This window comes from Panthera pardus, unplaced genomic scaffold (assembly GCF_024362965.1).
Source record: "Panthera pardus isolate Hobbes unplaced genomic scaffold, ASM2436296v1 HiC_scaffold_11, whole genome shotgun sequence".
Classification (NCBI taxonomy): domain Eukaryota; kingdom Metazoa; phylum Chordata; class Mammalia; order Carnivora; family Felidae; genus Panthera; species Panthera pardus.
Window position 1 is genome coordinate 28,810,774 of NW_026526666.1, and position 18,682 is coordinate 28,829,455.

General features: G+C 38.9%; 1 protein-coding gene across 2 annotated transcripts in view; it reads right to left on the reverse strand.

Moving 5' to 3' along the window:
* The window catches only part of CUNH1orf146 (chromosome unknown C1orf146 homolog), a 58,505-nt gene that overhangs the window by 15,984 nt on the left and 23,839 nt on the right, over window positions 1-18,682 (reverse strand). For both annotated transcript variants that reach the window (XM_053892548.1, XM_053892550.1), the window contains one exon: window positions 709-820. In XM_053892548.1, coding sequence (XP_053748523.1) covers window positions 709-777 — 69 coding nt within the window. In that variant the 5' untranslated portion in view covers window positions 778-820. The remainder of the gene's footprint in view (window positions 1-708; window positions 821-18,682) is intronic.

Sequence of the window (18,682 nt, forward strand, 5' to 3'; positions counted from 1 at the left end):
CTAACAAAAAGAAGCATGAAAAAAAATCAGTGAGACTTAAGGCTGTCCTAAACTGGTATGTGTTATGGAGTTAGATGGCTAAAGCTAATAGGGCAAAGTGTAGCTTGAGGCAGCAGTTAGAGGACAGAGTGGATAAAAATCTTATTTTAACTCTTATACTGCCTCTCTCCTCTTTACTGTGGAATAGTCATCTCCTGCCCCTTCACTCTAGACATCAGCTAGTGTTCACAGATAAATACCAGGGCAATGGAGAAATCCTGTTGACTAAGGAGTTAAAAACAGCTATGGACTGACCAAGTGCCTTCAGACATTTAACTTCCCATCCCCTCCCATCCAAACTATGGAGACAGCCTCCTCCTAATGCCACTAAGTTAAAAAAAATCAGTTTCTGTGGTTTATTTCTTTAAAAACCTTAAATAATATATATGTGCATATGTGTTACTGTTTCTGGAATCCTTTAACATCTCTATTAGAACAGGCTTATAAAGAAAAAAAAGAACTTTAAAAAATTTCCAACCCTCAAATATTTAGAGATGTAAGATGTTGAAAATTGATACAATAAAGTTTATAATTTATCTTTAAAATACATTTAGTTTATGTGCTTGCTGATCCACATAACTTTGATAATCAAGCTAAGGATCTTTTAAAATATTGTTCTATGGTTTTTAATTTTTAAATTAAAGATCAATGGCCCAAATGTCTATTTACCTTAAGAGATGAGCTAATAATAATGGTGGTTGTCCATTTTATTTTTTCTTTTGTGCCATTTTCAGCCATCTGTCTGTCTTTGGATCAACCCAGCTTCTAACGGTGCCACAATCTGAAAAAAGGTAAGAGGAAACAGGACATGTAGAAATGTTTGATGAATGAGTAAATTAAAGACAGAAATGAAACTATGTGGGGGCACCTGGATGGCTGAGTTGGTTAAAGTCCAACTCTAGATTTCAGTTCAGGTCATGATCTCATAGTCATGAAATCGAGCCCTGCATCAGGCTCCACCAAGGGTGTAGAGCCTGCTTAAGATTCTCTCTCTCCCTCCCCCACTGGTGCTTTCTAGAAAGAAAGAAACAAACAAACAAGGTTAATGGAGACATTCTAAATAATATTTGAAAGTTAAAATTTGACACTGAAAATATGTCTTGTTATACATTAAGCTTATCAATACCACGCTTCCTATTGCTAAAAAGGAGATAGTAGACCCAAAACGGAGTCACTTGCACTAAACCCCACATCAGTAAACCAAGACTTAATATCCAACCTAACTTCAGTTTCACCACCCAACCACCCTATCCCTCCCCCCCTGCAATGTAACCTTTACATTGTTAATGTAATGTTAATGTAATGTAATGTTACCACCCCCCCACCCCCTGCAATGTAACCTTTAACCAATTGACACTGAATACTTGGTCAGCACTGGTGAAATAATGCACTCAGTAAATCCCTTCCTTTCCCCTCAGGAAAGTAACCTTGCCTGAAAAATGCATTCTTTGCCAATAATTTTTTTCCAACTCCTGTCTTTAAACACTTCCCTTTTTGGGGCATTTGGGTGGCTCAGTTGATTGAGCATCCTACTTCAGCTCAGGTCATGTCTCATGGTTCATGAGTTCCAGTCCCACACCGGTCTTTCTGCTGTCAGTGCAGACCCTCTTCAGACACTCTGTCCCCCGCTCTCTCTGCCCCTTCCCCACTCATTCTCTCAAAACTAAATAAACAATTTAAAAAAAAAAAAAACCTTCCCTTTCCCACAGCTTGGTGGAGTTCCTTTCCCTTGCTAATTGGGATACTGCCCAATTCATGATTCATGGAATAAAGCCAATTTGGTTTTTTTAAAAATATAATTGATTGTCTAACTAGTTTCCATACAACACCCAGTGCTCATCCCAACAAGTGCTATCCTCAATGCCCATCAACAACTTTCCCCTCTCCCCCACTCCCCATCAACCCTCAGTTTGTTCTCAGTATTTAACAGTCTCTTATGGTTTATCTCCCTCCCTCTCTGTAACTTTTTTTTCCCCTTCCCCTCTCCCATGGTCTTCTGTTAAGTTTCTCAAGATCCACATATGAGTGAAAACATACGGTAAATGTACTCAGTCGAATTTTTGCTATTTAACTCTACTAACAATTACTAAAAACAATGGTTCCCATTACAGGGCATCAGGGTTTTCTCCCTTTTCCTTTTTTTTCAGGGTTACTTCAACAAAGAAAGCAAAGCACACCTAATTAAAGGTACAGACGCTTCACCACTGAAAGTAATGAGGAGCTCTGTAGAGGACTGAACAATGGGAAAGAGAAGCCAAAATGCAACAGCAGAATGCACACAGCATACACCAGAAACACTGCCAGGAGTGCCAGGCCCTGGACAGTGTATCACCCCTTTTTAATATAGTGGTACTCTCAGGTGCAGGAAACATAACAAGCTTTTAGAACATGCAAAACACTGACAGAAACTTAGTCAAAATTGCAAGACAGAGGAATTCTCCCCAAAAGAAAGGTCAAGAAGAAATCATAGCCAGGGGCTTGCTTAAAATAGATATAGGCAATATATCTGAGAATTTAGATCAACAAGAATTTAGATCAACATTCCTAAAACTACTAGCTGGCCTTGAAAAAGCACAGAAGACCCCAGAGAAACCCTTGCTGCAAAGATCAAAGACCTAAAAACTAGTCAGCATGAATTGAAAAAGGCTATAAATGAGATGCAAAATGGGCTAGATACAGTGAAGCAAGACGGAAGAAACAGAGGAGAGAATAGATGAAATAGATGTTAAAATTATGGAAAATCATGAAACTGAAAAAAGAGGGAAAGGAAATTACTAGATCATAATGGGAGGCATAGAGAACTAACTGATTCCATGAAATGAAGCAATATCCATATCATAGGGGTCCCAGAAGAAGAAGAGTGAGAAAAAGGGGCAGAAAGTTTATTTGAACAAGTTATAGATGAGAACTTCTCTAACCTGGGAAAAGGAAACAGGCATCCAAGTCCAAGAGGCACAGAGAACTCCCTTCAAAATCAACAAAAACAGCTCAAAACCATGACATATGATAGTGAAACTTGCAAAATACAAAGATAAAGGGAGAATTCTGAAAGCAGCTAGGGAGAAAAGGTCCTTAACCTACAAGAGTAGACACATAAGGTTAGTAGCAGACCTGTCCACTGAAACTTAGCAGGCCAGAAGGGAGTGGCAGGAAATATTCAATGTGCTAAATAGGAAAAACATGCAGCCAAGAATCCTTTATACAGCAAGTCTGTCATTCAGAACAGAAAGAGACATAAAGACTTTCCAAGACAAATGAAAATTAAAGGAGTTAATGACCACTAAACCAGCCCTACAAGAGATCCTCAGGGTGACCCTGTGAGTGGAAAGCAGCAAAGACTACAAAAGACCAGAGAACACCATCAGAAACACCAAATCTACAGATAATAGAGATAATAATAATAAATTCATATCTTTCAATAATCACTCTGAAAGTAAATGGACTAAATGCTCCAATGAAAAGACACAAGGTAGCAGAATGGATAAAAAAACAAGATCTATCTATGTGCTGTCTACAAGAGACCCATTTTACACCTAAGGACACATGCAGGGTGAAAGTGAGGGGATGGAGAGCCATCTATAATGCTAATGGAAGTCAAAAGAAAGCCAGAGTAGCAATACTTATACCAGACAAACTAGATTTTAAAACAAAGACTGTTACAAGAGATGAAGAAGGGAATTATACCATAATTAATGGGGTTATCCATCAACAATATCTAACAATTGTAAATATTTATGCTAACATGGAAGCACCCAAATATGTGCATCAATTAATCACAAACATAAACAAACTCATCGATAATAATACCATTATAGGAGCAGACTTTAATACTCCACTCACAGCAATGGACAGATGAAGTTAGGAGAAAATCAGCAAGGAAACAATGGCTTTGAATGACACATTGGACCAGATGGACTTAACAGATATATTCAGAACATTTCACCCTAAAAAGCACCATAATACACATTCTTCTTGAGTGCACATGGAACATTCTCCAGAACAGATCACATACTGGGTCACAAACCAGCCCTGAACAAGTACAAAAAAGATCATGCATGTTTTCAGATTACAACACTATGAAACTTGAAATCACCCAAAAGAAAAAATTTGGAAAGCCCTCAAATACATGAAGGTTAAAGAACATCCCAGTAAAGAATGAATGGGTTAACCAGGAAATTAAAGAATAAAATACACGGAAGCAAATGAAAATGAAGACATACAGTGCAAACATTTTGGGATATAGCAAAGGCAGTCCTAAGAGGAAAATACATTGCAATTGTGGCCATCTTAAGAAGCAAGAAAGGTCCCAAATACACAACCTAACCTTACACCTAAAGGAGCTAGGAAAGGAGAAGCAAATAAAGCCCAAAGCAGTGGAAAGGAAATAATAAAACTCAGAGAGAACTAAATGATTTAGAAACAAACAAACAAAAAACAGAACAGATCAAAGAAACTAAAAGGTGGTGTTTTTTTGAAAGAATAAACAAAATTGATAAACCCCCAGCCAGACTTAACAAAAAGAAGAGAGGACCCAAAATAGATAAAATCATGAATTAAAGAGGAGAGATCACAACCAACACCACAGAAATACAAAAAATTATAAGAGAATACTATGAAAAATTATACACCAACAAAGTGAACAATATGAAAGAAATGGACAATTCCTGAACACTCACACACTACCAAATCTTAAGAGGAAGAAATAGAAAATTTGACAGCCCCATAACTAGCAAAGAAATTGAATCTGTCGTCAAAAATCTCCCAACAAATAAGAGTCCTGGGCCAGATGGCTTCCCAGGGGAATTCTACCAGACACTTAAAGAAGAGTTAATACCTATTCTTCTCAAACTGTTCCAAAAAAAAAAAAAAAAAAAAAAAAAAGAAATGGAAGGAAAGCTTTCAAACTCTACTATAAGGCCAGTATTACCATGGTTCCAAAACCAAAGACCCTGCTAAAAAGGAGAATTACAGGCCAAAATCCCTGATGAACACGGATCCAAAAATTCTCAAAAAGATACTAGCAAATCAAACCAAAGAGTACCTTAAATGAATTATTCACCAAATAGCCAAAGATGGCGATGTAGGAGGACGCTTGGCTCACCTAGTCCTGCTGATCACTTAGATTCCACCCACATCAGCCTAAATAATCCAGAAAACCACCAGAAGACTAGCACAATGGACTCTCTGGAGCCAAGCGTAGACAAGAGGCACACAGAAGAGAGTAGGAAGTGCAGAGAGGCAGTGCATGCTACACGGACTGACAGGAGGGAGCCGGGTGGTGGAGGGTCAGCCCACCAGGCAAGGCAGAGCCTCCGAAGTCTGGCTTGCAAAAGTGGAGGCGCCGGACTGTGTGAGTTCTGACAGCAAGCAGGACTTAACATCTGGAATGTTAGAACTCAACAGCTCTGCTCTCGGAGAGCGAGGAGGGTGAGAGGATGCTGGGAAGGAGAGTTGTTGAGCCCCAGAAGGACAGAGCTCCACAGGGGAACAAAGGTGCTGGCAAGCATAATTTCCCTCTCCCATCCCCCAGCCGAAATTCCAAAGGGAACCAGTTTCCCTCACCGAACTTGCTGGCACTGTGCAAACACCCATCACTGTGCTTCTGTGGATCCATCCCCCCAATGGTCCTGCCTCCCTCCCGGTGCTGCAGGGCCCTTCCCGCAGGGGACCACCTATGGCAAAGCTAGCTAAGCCTGGCCCTCCTGCCCCTGTGCACCTTGCGGACCCACCCCACTAATACACCCTTGGCCAGATCCCATCAAAGCAGCACCGCAATTGTGCCTGGCAGTATGCAAACAGCCCAGACAGGGGCCACAGCACTCCACAGTGAGTCCTGCCCCTGGGAAAGGGGAAGATAAGGTAGACACCAGTCCAACTGTGGCCCCAGCAGTGGGCTAGGGGCACACATCGGGTCTGACTGCAGCCCCGCCCACCAACACGAGTTTCTCTGGAGAGCAAAGGGGAAGTGCCCTGCAGTTTGGAGCCACCGCAGGGACTAGCCAAAATGATGAAACGAAAGAATTCTCCTCAAAAGAAACTCCAGGAAGTAGCAATACCTAACGAATTGATCAAAACCGATTTAAACAATAAAATGGAACAAGAATTTAGAATAATAGTCATAAAATTAATCACTGAGCTTGAAAAAAGCACAGAGGACAGCAGAGAATGTATTGCTACAGAGATCAAGGGACTAAAAAATAATCATGAAGAATTTTAAAATGCTATAAATTAGGCACAAAATAAAATGGAGGCGGCCATATCATGGATTGAAGAGGCAGAAGAGAGAATAGGTGAATTAGAAGATAAAATTACGGAAAAAGAGGAAGCTGAGACAAAGATTAAACAATCCAGGAGTATGAGGGGAGATTTAGAGAACTAAGTGATGCAATCAAACGGAACAATATCCGTATCATAGGAATTCCAGAAGAAGAGACAGAGAAAGAAGCTGAAGGTGTACTTGAACAAATCATAGATGATAACTTCCTTGATCTGGGGAAGGAAACAGGCATTGAAATCCAAGAGGCACAGAGAACTCCCTTCAGACATAACTTGAATCGATCTTCTGCATGACATATCATAGTGACACTGGCAAAATACAAGGATAAAGAGACAATTCTTAAAGCAGCTAGGGATAAACAGGCTCTAACTTATAAAGGGAGACCCATAAGCCTAGTGGCAGACCTATCTACTGATATTTAGCAAGCCAGAAAGGAATGGCAGGAAATCTTCAATATGATCAACAGAAAAAAATATGCAGCCAAGAATCCTTTATCCAGCAAGTCTGTCATTCAGAATAGAAGGAGAGATAAAGGTCTTCCCAAACAAAAACTGAAGGAATTTGTCACCACTAAACCAGCCCTACAAGAGATCCTAAGGGGCACTATGTGACTGAAACGTTGCAAGGACCACAAGTACCAGAGACATCACTACAAGCATGAAACCTACAGATATCACAATGACCCTAAACCCATTATCTTTCAAATAACACTGAATGTAAATGGACTAAATGCTCCAACCAAAAGACACAGGGTATAAGAATGGATAAAAAAACAAGACCCATCTATTTGCTATCTACAAGAGACTCATTTTAGACCTGAGGACACCTTCAGACTGAAAGTGAGGGGTGGAGAACAATCTATCATGCTACTGGAAGTCAAAAGAAAGCTGGAGTAGCCATACGTATATCAGGCAAACTAGACTTTAAATTAAAGGCTGTAACAAGAGATGAAGAAGGGCATTATATAATATTCACAGGGTCTATCCATCAGGAAGAGCTAACAAATATAAATGTCTATGAGCCAAATACCGGAGCCCCCAAATATATAAAACAATTAATCACAAACATAAACAACCTTATTGATGAGAATGTGGTAATTGCAGGGGACTTTAATAATCCACTTACAAAAATGGATAGATCATCTAGACACAGGATCAATAAAGAAACAAGGACCCTGAATGATACATTGGATCAGATGGACTTGACAGATATATTTAGAACTCTGCATCCCAAAGCAACAGAATATACTTTCTTCTCGAGTGCACATGGAACATTCTCCAAGATAGATCACATACTGGGTCACAAGACAGCCCTTCATAAGTATAAAGGAATTGAGATCATACCATGCACACTTTCAGACCACAATGCTATGAAACTTGAAATCAACCACAGGAAAAAGTCTGGAAAACCTCCAAAAGCATGGAGGGTCAACCTCCCATAGTATGCCTGGGTCAACCAGGCAATTAGAGAAAAAATTAAAAAATATATGGAAACAAATGAAAATGAAAATACAACAATCCAAACGCTTTGGGATGCAGCGAAGGCAGTCCTGAGAGGAAAATACATTGCAATCCAGGCCTATCTGAAGAAACAAGAAAAATCCCAAATACAAAATCTAACAGCACACCTAAAGGAACTAGAAGCAGAACAGCAAAGACACCCCAAACCCAGCAGAAGAAGAGAAATAATAAAGATCAGAGCAGAAATAAACAATATAGAATCTAAAAAAAAACAGTAGAGCAGATGAATGAAATCAAGAATTGGTTTTTGAAAAAATAAAATTGATAAACCTCTAGCCAGGCTTCTCAAAAAGAAAAGGGAGAGGACCCAAATAGATAAAATCATGAATGAAAATGGAATTATTACAACCAATCCCTCAGAAATGCAAGCAATTATCAGGGAATACTATGAAAAATTATATGCCAACAAACTGGACAACCTGGAAGAAATGGACAAATTCCTAAGCACCCACACTCTTCCAAATCTCAAACAGGAAGAAATAGAAAATTTGAACAGACCCATAACCAGCGAAGAAACTGAATCAGTTATCAAAAACCTCCCAACAAATAAGAGTCCAAGACCAGATGGCTTCTCTGGGGAATTCTACCAGACATTTAAAACAGAGCTAATACTTATCCTTCTCAAGCTGTTCCAAAAAATAGAAAGGGAAGGAAAACTTCCAGACTCATTCTATGAAGCCAGCATTACTTTGTTTCCCAAACCAGACAGAGACCCAGCAAAAAAAGAGAACTACAGGCCAATATCCCTGATGAATATGGTTGCAAAAGACACTAGCAAATCGAACTCAACAGCATATAAAAAGAATTATTCACCATGATCAAGTGGGATTCATTCCTGGGCTGCAGGGCTGGTTCAATAGTCGCAAATCAATGTGAAACATCACATTAATAAAAGAAAAGAAAAGAACCATATGATCCTGTCAATCAATGCAGAAAAAGCATTTGACAAAATTCAGCATCCTTTCTTAATAAAAACCCTCGAGAAAGTTGGGATAGAAGGAAAATACTTAAACATCATAAAAGCCATTTATGAAAATCCCACAGCTAATATCATCCTCAATGGGGAAAAACTGAGAACTTCCCCCCTGAGATCAGGAACACGACAGGGATGTCCACTCTCACCACTGTTGTTTAACATAGTGCTGGAAGTTCTAGCATCAGCAATCAGACAACAAAAGGAAATCAAAGGCATCAAAATTGGCAAAGATGAAGTCCAGCTTTCACTTTTTGCAGATGACATGATATTATACATGGAAACCCCAATAGACTACACTAAAAGTCTGCTAGAACTGATACACTAATTCAGCAAATTCACAGGATACAAAATTAATTTAAAGAAATCAGTTGCATTCTTATATACTAATAATGAAGCAACAGAAAGACAAATAAAGAACTGATCCATTCACAATTGCACCAAGAATCATTAAATACCTAGGAATAAGCCTAACCAAAGATGTAAAAGATCTGTATGCTGAAAACTATAGAAAGCTTATGAAGGAAATTGAAGAAGATACAAACAAATGCAAAAACATTCCATGCTCATGGATTGGAAGAATAAATATTGTTAAAATGTCAATACTACCCAAAGCAATCTACACACTCAACGCAATCCCAATCAAAATTACACCAGCATTCTTCTCGAAGCTACAACAAGCAATCCTAAAATTTGTATGGAACCACAAAAGATGCCAAATAGCCAAAGTAATATTGAAGAAGAAAACCAAAGCGGGAGGCATCACAATCCCAGACTTTAGCCTCTACTACAAAGCTGTAATCATCAAGACAGCATGGTATTGGCACAAAAACAGACACATAGACCAATGGAATAGAATAAAGACTCTAGAACTGGACCCACAAAAGTATGGCCAACTCATCTTTGACAAAGCAGGAAAGAATATCCAATGGAAAAAAAGACAGTCTCTAACAAATGGTGCTGGGAGAACTGGACAGCAACATGCAGAAGAATGAAACTAGACCACTTTCTTACACCATTCACAAAAATAAACTCAAAATGGATAAAGGACGTGAATATGAGACAGGAAACCATCAAAACCCTAGAGGAGAAAGCAGGAAAAAACCTCTCTGACCTCAGCCACAGCAATTTCTTACTCGACACATCTCCAAAGGCAAGGGAATTAAAAACAAAAATGAACTATTGGGACCTCATGGAGATAAAAAGCTTCTATACTGCAAAGGAAACAATCAATAAAACTAAAAGGCAACCGACAGAATGGGAAAAGATACTTGCAAATTACATATTGGACAAAGGGCTAGTATCCAAAATCTATAAAGAACTCCCTAAACTCCACACCCGAAAAACAAATAATCCAGTGAAGAAATGGGCAGAAGACATGAATAGACACTTCTCTAAAGAAGACATCCAGATGGCCAACAGGCACATGAAAAGATGCTCAAAGTCACTCCTCATCAAGGAAATACAAATCAAAACCACACTGAGATACCACCTCACGCCAGTCAGAGTGGCTAAAATGAATAAATCAGGAGACTAAAGATGCTGGAGAGGATGTGGAGAAACAGGAACCCTCTGGCACTGTTGGTGGGAATGCAAACTGGTGGAGGCACTCTGGAAAACAGTGTGGAGGTTCCTCAAAAAATTAAAAATATATCTACCCTATGACCCAGCAATAGCACTGCTAGGAATTTACCCAAGGGATACAGCAGTGCTGATGCATAGGGGCACCTGTACCCCAGTGTTTATAGCAGCACTTTCAACAATAGCCAAATTATGGAAAGAGCCTAAATGTCCATCAACTGATGAATGGATAAAGAAGTTGTGGTTTATATATACAATGGAATACTACTTGGCAATGAGAAAGAATGAAATATGGCCTTTTGTAGCAACATGGATGGAACTGGATAGTGTTATGCTAAGTGAAATAAGTCATAGAGAGAAAGACAGATACCTATGTTTTCACTCTTATGTGGATCCTGAGAAACTTAACAGAAGACCATGAGGGAGGGGAAGGAAAAAAAAAAGTTACAGACAGGGAAGGAGGCAAACCAGGAGAGACTCTTAAAAACTTAGAATAAACTAAGGGTTGATGGGAGGTGGGAGGGAGGGGAAAGTGGGTGATGGGCATTGAGGAGGGCACCTATTGGGATGAGTACTGGGTGTTGTATGGAAACCAATTTGACAATAAATTTCATATTAAAAAAAAAAAAGAATTATTCACCATGATCAAGTGGGATTTATTCCTGAGGTGCAGGGCTGGTTCAATATTCTCAAATCAATCAATGTGATATGCCACATTATTAAGAGAAAGAGTAAGGAGTATATGATCCTTTTAATAGGTGCAGAAAAAGCATTTGACAAAATACAATATCCTTTCCTGATAAAAACCCTTGAGAAAGCAGGGGAGAAGGAAGGAACATACCTCAACATCATAAAAGCCATATATGAAAGGCTCACAGCTAATATCATCCTCAATGGGGAAAAAGTGAGAGCATTTCACCTAAGGTCAAGAACATGACAGGGATGATCACTTTTACCACTGTTGTTCAACATAGTACTGGAAGGAAGTCCTAGACTCACAATCAGACAAGAAAAAAATAAATGGCATGCATATTGGTAAAAAGAAGTCAATTTTTTTTAATTGAAGTTTAACTCTTCACAGATGACATGACACTCTACATAGAAAACCCAAAGACTCCACCAAAAAATGGCTACAATCAATACATGAATTCAGCAAAGTTGCGGGATATAAATTCAACGTACAGAAATTGGTTGCATTTCTATACACCAAAAATTAAGCAGCAGAAAGAGAAATCAAGGAATCTATCCCATTTACAAGAGCAACAAAAACCTTAATATACCTAGGAATAAACCTAACTAAGGAGGTAAAAATCTGTAGGCCGAAAACTATAGAAAGCTTACGAAAGAAACTGAAGAATACACAACAAAATGGAAAAACAATCCATGCTCATGGATTAGAAAATACTGTTAAAATGTCTATACTACCGAATGCAATCTACATATTCAATGCAATCCCTATCTAGAATTCTTTACAGAGCTAGAACAAACAATCCTAAAATTTGTATAAAACTACAAAGACCCTAAAAGCCAAAGTAATGTTGAAAAAACAAAGCAAAGCTGGAGGGATCACAATTCCTGACTTTAAGCTGTATTACAAAGCTATAATCCTCAAGACAGTATGGTACTGGCACAAAAATAGACACACGGATCAGTGGAACAGAACAGAGAGCCCATAAATGGATGCACAAATGTCTGGCCACATAATCTTCGACAAAGCAGGAAAGACTGCCCAATGGAAAAAAGAGAGTCTCTTCAGCAAATGGTGCTGGGAAAACCAGACAGCAACATGCAGAAGAATAAAACTGGACCATTTTCTTAAACCACACACAAAAATAAATTCAAAATGGATGAAACCCTAAATGTGAGACTGGAAACCATCAAAATCCTATAGGAGAACACAGGCAACAACCTCTTTGACCTCAGCCACAGCAACTTCATTTTTTTTGTTTTGTTTTTTGTTTTTAATGTTTATTTATTTTTGAGAACGAGAGACAGAGTGTGAGTGGGGAAGGGGCAGACAGAGAGGGAGTCACAGAATCTGAAGTAGGCTCCAGGCTCTGAGTTGTCAGCACAGTCTGACATGGGGCTCGAACTCATGGACCACGAGATCATGACCTGAGCCAAGTCAGATGCTTAACCAACTAAGCCACCCAGGCACCCCTCGGTCACAACAACTTCTTACTAGACATGTCTCTGGAGACAAGGCAAACAAAAGCATAAATGAAATATTGAGGCCTCATCAAGATGAAAAGCTTCTGCACAGCAAAGAAAATAACAAAACAAGAAGGCAACCGATGGAATGGGAGAAGATATTTCCAAACGACCTATCACATAAAGGGTTAGTATCCAAAATCTATAAAGAACTTCTCAAAATCAACACCCAAAAACCAAACAATCCAGTGAAGAATTGGGCAGAAGACACGAATAGACACTTCTCCAAAGACATCCAGATGGCTAACAGACACATAGAAGATGCTCAACATCACTCATCATCAGGGAAATACAAATCAAAACCACAATGAGATACCACCTCACATATGTCAGAATGGTTAAAATTAACCACTCAAGAAACAACAGATGCTGGTGAGGATGCAGAGAAAGGAGAACACTTTTGCACTGCCGTTGGAACTGCAAACTGGTGCAGCCACTGTGGAAAACAGTATGGAGGTTCCTCAAAAAATTAAAAATAGAACTACCCTACGACCCAGCAACTGTATTACTAGTTATTTATCCAAAGGATTCAAAAATGCTGATTCAAAGGGGCACATGCACCCCAATGTTTATATAGCAGCGCTACTGACAATAGCCAAAGTATGGAAAGAGCACATCATGTCCATCAAATAATGAATGGATAAAGAAGATGTGGTATACATATACGATGGCTCATACTACTCAGTGATCAAAAAGAATGAAATCTTCCCATTTGCAACAATGTGGATGGAGCTAGAGTATGCTATGTGAAATAAGTCAGTCAGAAAGACAAATATTATGTGATTTTACTTGTATGTGAAATTTAAGAAACACAACAGATGAACATATGGGAAGGGAAGTAAAAATAAGATCAAAGCAGAGAGGCAGGCAAGCTGTCAAAGACTCTTAAATACAGAGAACAAACTGAGGGTTGCTAGAGGGGAGGTGGGTGGGGAAATGGGCTAAGTGGGTGATGGGGATTAAGAAGGGCACTTGTTGGGAGGAGCACTGGGTGTCATATGTAAGTGATGAATCAGTTCCACTCCTGAAACCAATACTACATTGTATGTTATCTAATGTGAATTTAAATACATTAATTTTAAAAAACCATGCTATGAACCCAGATCTGCAGTTAGTGTACAAATGGTAAAGTAACCTGTGTAAACAGAAGAATTCCTAAATTCCTCTTTTTTTTAATGTTTATTTTTGAGAAAGAGAGAGAGTGAGAGCAGGGGAGGGGCAGAAAGAGAGGGAGACACAGAATCCAAAGCAGACTCCAGGCTCCTGCCCCGACACAGGGCTCAAACTGATGAACCGTGAGATCATGACCTGGGCTAAAGTCGGACACTTAACTGAGTCAGCCACCAAGGTGCCCCAAGAATTCCTAAATTCTTAAGTAGTAAATGAATAAGCTTAGGTTCTACAGAAGCTGTTTTCTTGGTGAGAGCTTTTCCCATTACGAAAATCTCATGCTGATGAAAGTCCGTTTAGTAAATGGAATGATATGTAGTCAGAAAGGAATTAAATGACCTTCTGGGACTTTTCCCTGGGCACCATGTCATAGATCATAATAAATATTCAAATAGAATTACATGCTTACAAAATATCAAGAAATATTTTGAAGAGGATGACCCGATACGATGGCGATATGGCAGAAGCAAACAGCCATTCGGGAAGTAGGTACCTGGTATTCCATTATATAAGGATCATCCCTGAAAAATTTGAAATATTTTCCAAAAGCTTATTCTTGCCTAAAATAAGGCCAACTGGATGCAAAGTTGTTTTAAACTAAAAGAGGTATATGGCATTGAGTTCCATGAGTTGCAGCAGAGTCTAGTCAAGAACAAAAGAGATTTTGGGGTGCCTGGGTGGCTCAGTCAGTTAAGCGCCCGACTTTGGCTCAGGTCATCATCTCACTGCTTGTGAGTTCGAGCCCCGCATTGGGCTCTGTGCTGATAGCTTGGAGCCTGGAGCCTGCTTTGAATTCTGTGTCTTCCTCTCTATGCCCCTTCCCTGCTCATGCTCTCTCTCTCTCTTTCTGTCTCTCAAATATAAAATAAAACATAAAAAAAAAAAAAGAATAAAAGAGATTTCAGTCTCATATGTAGAATTGAAAAAATACAACAGATGAACATAGGAAAAGGGAAGGAAAAATAAAAACAGAGACAGAGGCAAACCATAAGAGATTCTTTTTTTAAATAATTTTATTTTTTTAATTTACATCCAAATTAGTTAGCATAGTGTGTAACAATGATTTCAGGAGTAGATTCCTTAATGCCCCTTACCCATTTAGCCCATCACCCCTCCCACAACCCCTCCAGTAACCCTCCATTTGTTCTCCATCTTTAAGAGTCTCTTATGTTTTGTCCCCCTCCTTTATATTATTTTTGCTTCCCTTCCCTTATGTTCATCTGTTTTGTATCTTAAAGTTCTCATATGAGTGAGGTCATATTTGTCTTTCTCTTATTAATTTTGCTTAGCATAATACCCTCTGGTTTCATCCACATAGCTGCAAATGGCAAGATTTCACTCTTTTTGATTGCCGAGTAATACTCCATTGTATATATATACCACATTTTCTTTATCCATTCATCCACCGATGGACATTTCGGCTCTTTCCATACTTTGGCTATTGTTGATCGTGCTGCTATAAACATTGGCATGCATGTGTCTCTTCGAAACAGCATACCTGTATCCCTTGGATAAATGCCTAGTAGTGCAATTGCTGGGTTGTAGGGTAGTTCTATTTTTAATTTATTGAGGAACCTCCACACTGTTTTCCAGAGTGGCTGCACCAGCTTGCATTCCCACCAGCAATGCAAGAGAGATCCTATTTCTCCACATCCTTGCCAATATCTGTTGTTGCCTTAGTTGTTAATGTTAGCCATTCTGGCAGGTGTAAGGTGGTATCTCAGTGTGGTTTTGATTTGTATTTCCCTGATGATGAGTGATGTTGAGCACTTTTTCATGTGCCTGTTGGCCATCCGGATGTCTTCTTTGGAGAAGTGTCTATTCGTGTCTTTTGCCCATTTCTTCACTGGACTATTTGTTTTTTGGGTGTTGAGTTTGATAAGTTCTTTATAGATTTTGGATACTAACCCTTTATCTGATAGGTGATTTGCAAAAATCTCCCATCCTATCAGTTGCCTTTTAGTTTTGGTGATTGTTTCCTTCACTGTGCAGGTTTTTTATTTTTGATGAGGTCCCAACAGTTCATTTTTGTTTTTGTTTCCCTTGCCTCCAGAGACGTGTTGAGTAAGAAGTTGCTGTGGCCAAGGTCAAAGAGGTTTTTGCCTGCTTTCCCCTCGGGGATTTGGATGGCTTCCTGTCTTTTGTTTAGGTCTTTCATCCATTTTGAGTTTATTTTTGTGTATGGTGTAAGAAAGTGGTCCAGGTTCATTTTTCTGCATGTTGCTGTCCAGTTTTCCCAGCACCACTTGCTGAAGAGACTGTCTTTATTCCATTGGATATTCTTTCCTGCTTTGTCAAAGACGAGTTGGCCATACGTTTGTGGGTCCATTTATGGGTTCTCTGTTCTGTTTCATTGATCTGAGTGTCTGTTTTTGTGCCACATAAGAGACTCTTAAATACAGAGAACAAACTGGGGGTTGCTACAGGGGAGGTGGGTGGGAGGATAGGCTAAATGGGTGATGGGGATTAAGGAGGGCACTAGCTGGGATGAGCACTGGGTATTGTATGTAAGTGATGAGTTAATGGATTTTACTCGTGAAACCAATACTGCACTGTATGTTAACTAACTTGAATTTAAATAAATAAAAAATATGGGGCATCTGGGTGGCTCAATCGGTTAGACTTTGGCTCAGGTCATGGTCTTGTGGTTTGTGGGTTTAAGCCCCATGTTGGGCTCAGTGCTGATAACTCAGAGCCTGAGCCTGCTTCAGATTCTGTGTCTCCCTCTCTCTCTGCCCCTCCCCCACTCATGCTCTGTCTCTCACTCTCAAAAATAAACATTTTTCTAAAAATTTAAAATTTAAAAAAGAAAAAAAACTGCATCCATAGTTAAATGTATAAAAGTTCATTTCCAAATATGTTTAAAAGAACAAAATACAGGCATCTGAGTGGCTCAGTTGGTTAAGAATCTGACTCTTGATTTTGGCTCAGGTCATGATCTCAGTTAATGAGTTCAAGTCCCATATCAGGCTCCATGCTGATAGTGTGGGGCCTGCTTGGGATTCTCTCTCTCCCTCTCTGTCTGCTCCTCCCCTGTGCACTCTCTCTCTTTTCTTTCAAAAATAAATAAATCATAAATAGAAAGAGAGATAGATATTTTAAGAAAGAAAAAAAAAGAAAATAGGGGCAACTGGCTCTTTCAGTTGAATATCCAACTCTTGATTTTGGTTCAGGCTATGATCCCAGGTTCATGGGATCAAGCTCCACATTCAGCTCTGCACTGAGAATGGAGCCTGCTTAAGATTCTCTCTCTCTCTTCCTCTGTCCCTCTCTCCTGCTCGCATGCTCTCTAAAATTAAAAAAAGAAAGAAAGAAAGAAAGAAAGAAAGAAAGAAAGAAAGAAAGAACAAAACAAAACAAAAAAATAGGGGTGCTTGGGTGGCTCAGTTTCTTGGGCATCTGACTCTTGATTTCAGCTCAGGTCATCTCACAGTAGTGAGATCACATGGGCCTCCATGCTGGGTGTGGAGCCTGCTCAAGATTCTCTCTCCCCAGGGGCCCATGGGTTGCTCAATTGGTTAAGTGTCCGACTCTTGGTTTCAGCTCAGGTCATGATCTCACAGTTGTGGGTTCAAGCTAGGCATTGGGCTCCATGCTGACAGCCCAGAGCCTGCTTGGGATTCTCTCCCTCCTTCTCTATCCCTCCCCTGCTCAAGCTCTCTTTCTGTCAGAAAGAAAGAAGGAAAGAAAGAAAGAAAGAAAGAAAGAAAGAAAGAAAGAAAGAAAGAAAGAAAGAAAAGAAAAGGAAAGAAAAAAGAAAACAAAAGGGAAAGGTACAATTCAAAAGCCAGGAGGATCAAATATAAAGACAAATTCTAGAGGCAGAATGAAGGTTTGTGTCACCTTAGTGTCCAGTGAAAGGTAAAAAACTAAAAAAAAAAAAAAAAAAAAAAATGTTAGGAACAAGAAAGAATGTTAAAATACTGGTGGGGAGGGCAGATGGGGGAGGGGAGAATACAAAAGACAAAATGGGTGCTTATGGCTTTTATGATGCAGTGAGGATGTGTAGTGTATGTGGAATATATCAAACATAAGGTATACATTCAAACCTTTTGGTAGAAGATCGATTGTATAATAGGAAAAACACAACAGGAGTTAGACCAGGGTTCTATTCTTACCTCTAACACTGTAATCACTCAATGCCTTTAAGCCTATTTTTAACATATATATAATTACATACTATGAGATGAATAATATTGGCTTGCTGATATCCCTCAGAGTGGTTAAAAAAATAAAATGACATAATACATAGTAAAATACAAATATATTATTACCATAATTATTTACTTTAGTCAAACCTTTCAACAAAAACCTAACAATAAACCATTTTTATAAGACCTTCAGCACTTTTTTCAAACCAACACAAATAATCCCTTAGTTACACTTTTCTCCCTAGTTCCCTTCCCTTTCCTGCAGATATAAAGTGGATATTTACCTGGGCCCGATTCATTAGCTGTCATCCTGGGATTTCCCTTCACCTCTCTCCTGTGTTAGAGCCATGTTTCCCTTTCCCTGATGTATTCTTTTGTTTTGCTGAAGGATTTTTTAAATATATATATATATATATATAATTATATATTATTATAATATATTATATATTATATATATTTTTTGTTTTGCTGAAAGATTTTTTAAATATATATATATTATATATTATTATAATATATTATATATTATATATATTTTAAATATATATATATTTTTTCTTAAATTTACATCCAAGTTAGTTAGCATATAGTGCAATAATGACTTCAGGAGTAGAATCCAGTGATTCATCCCCTACATGTAACATCCAGTGGTCATCCCAACAAGCGTCTTCTTTAATGCCCCTTGCCCATCTATCCCATCCCCCTGACCTACAATCCCTCCAGCAACTCTGTTTGTTCTCTGTATTTAAGAGTCTCTTATGTT